The sequence below is a fragment of the Balaenoptera borealis genome (genome assembly GCF_965194805.1).
Source record: "Balaenoptera borealis genome assembly, chromosome: 3".
Lineage (NCBI taxonomy): Eukaryota > Metazoa > Chordata > Mammalia > Artiodactyla > Balaenopteridae > Balaenoptera > Balaenoptera borealis.
Window position 1 is genome coordinate 48,980,745 of NC_138866.1, and position 8,285 is coordinate 48,989,029.

The 8,285-nt window shown below is 43.3% G+C and overlaps 1 protein-coding gene across 17 annotated transcripts in view; it reads left to right on the forward strand.

Moving 5' to 3' along the window:
* The window catches only part of NIN (ninein), a 106,453-nt gene that overhangs the window by 19,701 nt on the left and 78,467 nt on the right, over positions 1–8,285 (forward strand). For all 17 annotated transcript variants that reach the window (XR_014242495.1, XM_082384791.1, XM_082384784.1 and 14 more), the window contains exon 4: positions 86–167. Coding sequence is in view for 16 of the 17 variants with exons in the window: in XM_082384791.1 (XP_082240917.1) it covers positions 86–167 (82 nt within the window). In the remaining variant the exon portion in view is untranslated. The remainder of the gene's footprint in view (positions 1–85; positions 168–8,285) is intronic.

Below are 8,285 nucleotides of genomic sequence, written 5' to 3' on the forward strand. Positions count from 1 at the left end.
AATGGTTCTGGAACCTTGTAGATGGGTTTGCTTCCTTAAGGCTCTGGAAACTATTTTGAATTTCTTTTGAATTGTTTATTTTTAGGTGCATTTTGACCAATTTAAAGAAGCATTAATACTTATCTTGTCTAGAACTCTATCAAATGAAGAACACTTTCAAGAACCAGGTAAGGACACTAACTTTTCCTCTCTTCCTTCTGCTTTAAAATTTGTCCAGGGAAGAATTTGGGGACCTTGAAGCATGTCTGTGAAAGCTTTGGGGCATCCGCTTCCCACAGATTGAGTGGTTATTTTTGGTCTTTTGACATGGTCATAAAAGCCTTGCAGCTGTTGCACACTAAGATGAGCCTTCTCTACCACAGCAGCGAATTGTGGAAGAAATCACTGGATTGTTCCTAGGAGATGTGTCAGATGGTGTGGCCAAAACTCATTCTAGGAATGAGCAGAGTGGGGCTGAATGGTACTTCCTCCCTCCTCATTTCCTGTGAACGAGGAACAGGATGAACTGGGGGGGAGCTTTGTCTGAAAGAAGAAGGTTGGCCAATGAAGAGATAATTTTATTCAGTCCCACTGAGTGGATAGCCCTCTGTTACAGACCTTATCACATTATATTATAATTGTTTTTCTATCTCCTCTCGAGTGATAGTTCCTTATGGTCCACGTTTGTTCATTGTTGTATTTTTAGCCCCTAATAGGATGATTAGCACATAGGAAGTATCCAATGAATGTTATGAAATGAAAAAACTTAATATTATACTTCACTGATTTTTTTAAAGGCACCATAGATTATGACACATCATTATTTTATATACCTCTAAAAAGAAAAATTATTCTCAATTATAATGGTAAAATGCCATTGATTGTAAGACACATAATAATTTCAGAATATTCTAATCTAGGGGTGTGTGTGGGGAGGTTATGTCTTAGAATCAATGAAATATGGTAAATATTTAAGGGGAAGTCTAAAACAGTGTTGAAATTTATATTATAATACAGTCTGGTTTTATAAAAAAAAATCAGTGTTTATTAGGGGCTAGGATTAGAGGTTGACTATAAAGGGGCACAAGGGAATTTTGGGGGTGATGAAACTGTTTTATATCTTGATTGTGGTGGTGGCTACAGATTTTACCAGTGTTTTAACCCATAGAGTTGCTCACGAAAAAAGAGAACACTAAAAATATAGTCCAGTTTTGAGACTGAGGAGAAATCATTGACATTTTGTCCCTATAAGGAGTCATTCAGTGTGACCTATTTAGAAGAAGCACACGTGGGAACTCATGTCTTATCCTCACTGGTGATCTAGTTCTTCATTGTACCTTCTGAAATGCTCCAGATTTGTGTCATATGTATGAACTCTGCATGTAGCAGTGTTTTGGATTCCATATTGAGTCTCCCCCTTTTTGCTAAGGTTATTGCCAACTCTGAGGCTTTCCAGAGCTCTCTGCAAGCCCCCAGTGAGCCTAGGAGGGAGGTTATTGCATTCTAGAGATTTTCCAGACAAAAAGTAGAATTTCTGTAGGTGACCACTGCTGGAACATGGACTTTTGTTCTTATGGGGTCTCACATTTTATTGGCAGTTTTGCATTCTTAAAGTTGTCATCTTGGGAATTCCCTGGCAGTCCAGTGATTAGGACTTGGCGCTTTCACTGCTGGGGCCCAGGTTCAATCCCTGGTCAGGGAACTAAGATCCCGCGGCCAAAAATAAATAAATAAATAAAAATGTAAAATCAAGGTTGTCATCTTTTTTTTTTTTAATTTATTTATTTAATTTATTTATTTTTGGCTGCGTTGGGTCTTCGTTGCTGTGCGCGGGCTTTCTCTAGTTGCAGCGAGCGGGGGCTACTCTTCGCTGCGGTGCGCAGCCTTCTCATTGTGGTGGCTTCTCTTGTGGTGGAACACGGGCTCTAGGCACACGGGCTTCAGTAGTTGTGGCTCGCGGGCTCTAGAGCACAGGCTCAGTAGTTGGGGTGCATGGGCTTAGTTGCTCCGTGGCATGTGGGATCTTCCCGGACCAGGGCTCGAACCCATATGTCCCCTGCATTGGCAGGCAGATTCTTAACCACTGTGCCACCAGGGAAGCCCCAAGGTTGTCATCTTGATAACAGTAGTGCAAGATCTAGGGACCCTGACTAGAGCTATGGTGACACTACCACATCTATTTTATTTCATATGAGCATAGGTAACATAAGCTTAAGTTCCGTGTTCTTCTGTTTTCCCATCATATGGGTTTGGGATGGGCAGTGCTGCCACTAGACCACGTGGTCCTTTTGCTGCTCTTTCTTCAAAACCTCTCCTGTCCCCTGCCAGAAAAGTGTCATAATAAATGTACAGATTGATGTGACCACAAATGTGAAGGGTGCCCCATAGAGGGCTCTGAATAATGGGGAGGTAGACAATGGCTGGCTGAGCTTGGTAACAGCTCGGAAGTAAGGTTTATGAATTCAGCTCCAGGCGGTAGTTTCAGAGTGATGTATATGCCTCAATGCTGTGCAGGCTGAGGCCATCATTTGGACAAATCTTCCAGGGGGACACGCAGAGGGATTTTTATAGTTCACCGTGTGCTCCGTCCTTTGGGTGGGCTGCAGCAAACCTTTGTTACAGAGCTGCCCCAAATCAGTGTAATGAAGCAGCAAAGTACTTATAGCATTTCATCCAGCATGTATGCGACTTCCTAACGTTTGGCCTGGCAGCATAAAATCTAGGATTGAGCCTGTGCCTTAAGAGTGTTTTATCTCATATGAGGCTGGGAGTCATTCCTTCTTTGTTCCTGAGAATCTCTGCTTTTTCTGTCTTTTGCCCATCGCTCCCTGGCCCTTCCAGTTGTTTTTGGGGATCATGCATTGCTTTCCACTCAAATGTTCTCCCACCCACTCGAATATGTGACTCCACCCACATAGGCTGCCTGGCTTGACTGGCGAGAGACAGGGAAAGAAGGATAAGGACTCAAATGCTGTGTATCAAGAGGCCACTTGAGTTCGCCCCCTCCTTCCCCTTTATGAAAATAACTATCCCTTAAATCATAGACCATATGATTGTAGGGCTGGAGCAAATGCTGCCATTTTATCCATGAGCAAATTGAGGCTCAAAGAGGGATGTGACTTAATTGAAGTCTCACAGATTGTAGCAGGGAAGGATGCTGACGCTGTATCACCAAGGGATGGGACTCCAGGAGGCCTTGGCTTAAGGATGTTTACCCTCAGATGGATGAGCTGGGGGCAACAGCCCTCAGTCAGTGCAGTCTGGCCAGAAAGATTCTGACAAGCGGCCAGAGGCAGAAGGAAGGAGCAAATAAGAGCAAGTTTCCCCTGATCATTAGTGACAGGGATGCCTGTGTCCTCAGCATTATTTGGCTGTTCAGTACTTAATTCATCTTCTACCGTAAGGGGCCAGGGCTGTTGTATTTTTGTCTTGCCTTTTCAAATCAGTGGACCTCCTGGACTTTGAGAGAAAAGGTTACCCTTAAACTATGGAAGGTGACTGCAAAAATAGGGCCATCATGCACAGCCTTAGACGTTGAGTGGGTCATGAATTGATATTTTATAACATCCAAGATTTTTATAAGTTAAAAATATCAGATGTTGCACCTGACTATAATATAGAAAATCCAGCTTGATTAGGTAGAAAGACCCTTGAACCAGGAGTTACAAAATACTGGCCCTGCTCCTCTAATTAGGTGGCCTTATACGTCACAACCTCTGTGGTCTTCAGTTGCCGCATATGTGAAAGTAGTTGAACTGGAAAATACTTAAAATCCATTCAGCTCCAAGATTCAGTTGTATTGTCTCCTAATATCTAAATGACATCTACATTTATGAGAAAGCTAGCTTTGTGTTTCTATAAAATTTCACCCAACATAAATTGACACTATAAGGGTCTGCTTCCTAAGGACAAATGCCCAGTATAGTTCATGCTTTCATATTCTTCTAATAAAAGACAGTTATATATAAATAATACAAAAACAAAGCTATAATAGGATGTCAGAGGAGATGGAATTAAGTCATTATTTACATAGTCTTGGGTTGTGTCATTTATAACATCTCTGCGGTACAGTGTCTTTATTTTTAAAATTAGAGGGTACGAACTAGATGATTTTCAGCATCTTTTTAATGCTGATGTGTATGATTCTAAGACTCTTAGGAGAGAGTTTTTTCCCTAAAACAACAATAGTAACAACAATAATACACAATGAAAAGTACTGAAATTCAGATAAGGTCAGAAGAATGGGTTGGGGATGTAGAGAGTCCTTTGTGAATTCCAAACTGATTAACATCACCGATGGCATAGCTCCCTCATGTCTATGTGTACAATTTAACTTTGAAATTATTTTCCTAGAATAAGAGAAGGACACCTTAATTATTAGTTACTTATTCAGTTTGCTATGGCTTTGGATGATAGGATTTTTATAATGGAAATGCTGGCACAGGCTCTAAGCTACATGGCACCAACATGCTGTCTGGATCTGTTCTCCAGAGATTTTGTCCTTGTTTGATGCATCTTACAGTAGATTTGTGTTCTGTAGTAGATGTTAGCATAATGCAGGAAGCTCTTTCTTTTCCTCGTGCGGTTAATGTAAAATATCTTTCCTTTGTTTATTTGGTGAGGGAAAACTCAGGTTTGGAAAAACCAAATCATTAGAAAAAAAGGCACGGCAGATGATTGTTTTTTTCTTTCTCTTTTTCTTTTTTTTTTTTCTTTTTTTTCTTTTTTTTGGTAATAAACATTACTAGTTCCAGAAACTGCCCTATTTCTAGTTATTTTCCTTATATTTGGGGAAGCTATAAATATAATAAGCAAATATCTCTTCATTCACTCAGCAAGGCAGGTCTCATGGCCAGACAGTGGGCTAGATCCTGGTTTGCAGTGATTGAAGATTTGTGTTTGCAGCTGTATTCAGAGTTGAACTGAACTCTGGCTGAGGACCCTGTTTTTAGGAGATATACACAGATGGCCCAACAGGCATGTTCTCATGTCCTCTCTCTGGTTGAGTAAGGGCTTAGTCCTCGGTTCCTTTGGTATGTATGAGACGCTAACAGTGAGCACCAGAAAATTTCTTCAAAAATTAAAAGTAAGGTAAAATCACTACCACTAACCACCACCACTATCAAAAGAGGGTGTGAAGACCCATTTCCTAAGGTCAGAGGGAATTGGAAACACTCACGCCCACTGGTGGTCATGTAAAATGATAAAACCTTCCTAGACTTATGTAAAACAATAAGTACCATAAAAATGCCTTTGGCCAATCAATGCCACTCTCAGATTTTATGCTATGGAAATAATTATGGATGTGCATGAAGATGTGTGTGTAAGGATAGTCATTTAAAATAGTAAAAAAAAAAAAAAACAATAAAAAAACTATATATCGCAAGAATAAATATTTGACAGTGTATTTTGGTTAGGCAAATTATGATGTATCTGTGTAATCAAAGACTAAGCAACTATTCAGCTGTCCTATAGAAGAATACTTATTGTTATGATCTTACAAGGAGTAAAAAGGCACTCTTTTAAAAATATGTGTATGTGCAAAAAAGATACTCCTGTTATTTAAAATTAAATAAATAGGGCTGGTGAGAATTTTGATAATGAAACCGTTCGCTTGGGAGTTGTGCTGATGTAAGTTTATTTCAATTCCAGTGTATGAGAAGGTTTCCAAACTGGGGACATGAAAATGGTAGTTTTCTACAGGGAGTCTTAGAGAATTGGTGTCTCCTCTCGTGTCAGCCCATTGATGAAGGGAAAGGAGATGACAAGGAAGAGAAAATTAGGGCATGAATGAGATGGAGGCAGCTTCAGTTTCTGAGATGACAGACTGGATGTCGTCACTGTGTGTTTGCCAGTAATCTTACCCATGGCAACAAATGAGGTCAGGGAATCTACTGCAGGACTGGGGGCTGTGAGCCTCTCCCTGACTCTGCTCTGCTGGCTTTGAGCTGCCGCTGACCCCCAGGAGTCTGGGTGGGAGGACACTATCCAGGGCAGGAGCTACCTGACAGAATAGTGACCTTGCCCCATGGAACTCCTGTTGTTTTCCCTTCCTCCAGATGAGGAGACCAAGCCTCAGGATGTTAGGTACTCCTCACCTTGATAAGGACAGAGGGTCCAGGTCTGTTTGAATTCAGAGCCCACAGGCTCTTTCCATGAAGCACTGCTGCCCTGGAAAGCATTCAGTCCAGCTGGGTAGGTGATTCTAACATGCAAAATGCTTTTAGAAAAATATGACCATGATCGTTATTAAATCGGGAGCTATCAACTGTGTGGGTTGCACTAAATTCATAGAAAAAAACGTTCCATGAAACTTGTGCCAAGCAGTTACTTGAAAGAGATGAGTTTTGAGTTGAGCCTTGAACGATGGGGAGGATTCAGTTAGGTGATAAGTGAATCTCTGCCTTTATCACCCAAATGGCTCAAGATGCAGGCAGGCTTCTCCTGGGAAGAAGGTTGGGGGACAATCACATCATCATTATCAACTCGAAGAGTTTTTCTTATTGACAGACCTTCACCTGCTCTAGGGCTTAGACCATCTGATCAGACCAGTCAGCCCTGGGGCTTGCCAGACCACACCCATCCACCATCCTCAGCACCCTTGCGGGGTGCTAACCTTCCCCTCGACGCTTCCCTTCCAGGCAAGGCTAATCAGAGCCACCTTATTACCTTTGTGCCCAGAAGCCCCTGTGTTCCTGCAGGAAACATCACTCAGACTGGTAAGAATTGACGTGAAGACTGCTCCTAAAATTCTGTCATTGCATCCGGGGAGGGCCTGAAAGCTCCAGTTGACATCTGCATCTCGTGTGAAGATTCTGGAAGAGAGGCGTGATTGGGGAGTGGGGTGCTAGTGGCTGGGAAGCAGCTGCCTTGGCAAGGGCTGTGTGCACACAAAGTGTTGGGGTGAGGAGCCTGCCTGCCGACGGTCCCTGCAGAGGCGGGGCACACTGGGAGGCAGAAGGAATGGCCGACAGTGTCCGAAGGCTTTCCGGGTGTCCTTTTTTTATGTCGTTCATTCTCTCTTGGCTTCTCTTCTCCCCTCGCTTCCTTGGGACATCTCCCTCCCCATCCCTTCTTCTTTCCACTTCTCTAACTCACCTCCACCCCCCTCTCCTCTCCTTCTTGGCCCCTCACTCCATTCTTCTCCTACCTGTTGGTCCCCAATCCATCAGTTTCTCCTGCTTCCCCTCCCCCCATCCCCACATAGGCCTCCAGCTCTCTGCCTGTCTTTTGACCCTCACCCCCTTCCCTTGCTATTGGTCTCAATCTCTCTTTCTGTCTCCTTCTCTGTTGGTCTTCCCTTTGATTCGTTTCTTCCCTTTTCTCTTATTTAGTATCAGGTGTGGGTTTGCACTCTGTGTAAGCCCTGTGCAACGGTGCGTTCAGAGTAGGCGAGGAGGTGGGAGGTGCAGTGGGGCTGGTGGTGCTCATTTGCTGCGTGACTGCCTCTTCCAGGGAAGCTTCGTGGGGGGCTTGTCCTGAGGTTTACACCTGCTTCATTTTTGACTCCTTATTTTCAGAGGGGTTTCAGGAATCCCATGAGTTCAGCAGAAATGTAGTATAGAGGGCCTCGGATGATCCCCCTGTGCCCAGGTCCTTTGGAAGGGGGTGGGGTCTCTGGGAATGATTTCCCAGGTTAACGAAATGGGGCAGGAAGGGAAGTAGAAAGCAAGGGGGTCTACATGAGCAATTCCAAAACAAGAAGATCAGCACCATAAAGGCAGGGCTTTCTTCTTCATCCTGGAGGTATCCTCAGGTCAGACAGGGAAGTTTGAATCAAAAAGTGATAAAATATCCATCTTATCCCTCAACAAGTACAACAGAATGCTTTGCCCATGGCAGGTGTCTGATAAATATAAGTTAAATGAATCCACCTAATACTGGAGTGCATCTTTGAAACTCTCCTTTAACTTCCCATGTATGTGCTGAGGATGGCACCTCATCCCATGTCCCTAAGCCTTGTGTTTTTCAAGAAAAGCATTGATGGAATAAAGAGTGTTTAGGTTTTTGGGTAACGATTTCAGCTTCCTCTCGGGTCCTCATTGCTCTGCCTTTGGTCATTGGAAGAACTGAGTGTTCCAAGTGGCCATCCACGTCACACAGGTGGCTGGGGCAGTTCTGGGAGAGAGTACAGAGCGTGAACTGCCCTGCTCAGTTAGAGGGGGGAAGGGAGGGAGAGGCGGAGGCACAGGTGGGTGGCTGGTTGTTTTCCCTGCCTGCAGCTGGCCTGTTCCGAGTGGTCATTCTCATTAACATTGAATTTCAATTTTTCTTTTATTATAAGTGCAAGACCTTCTGGTCACAAG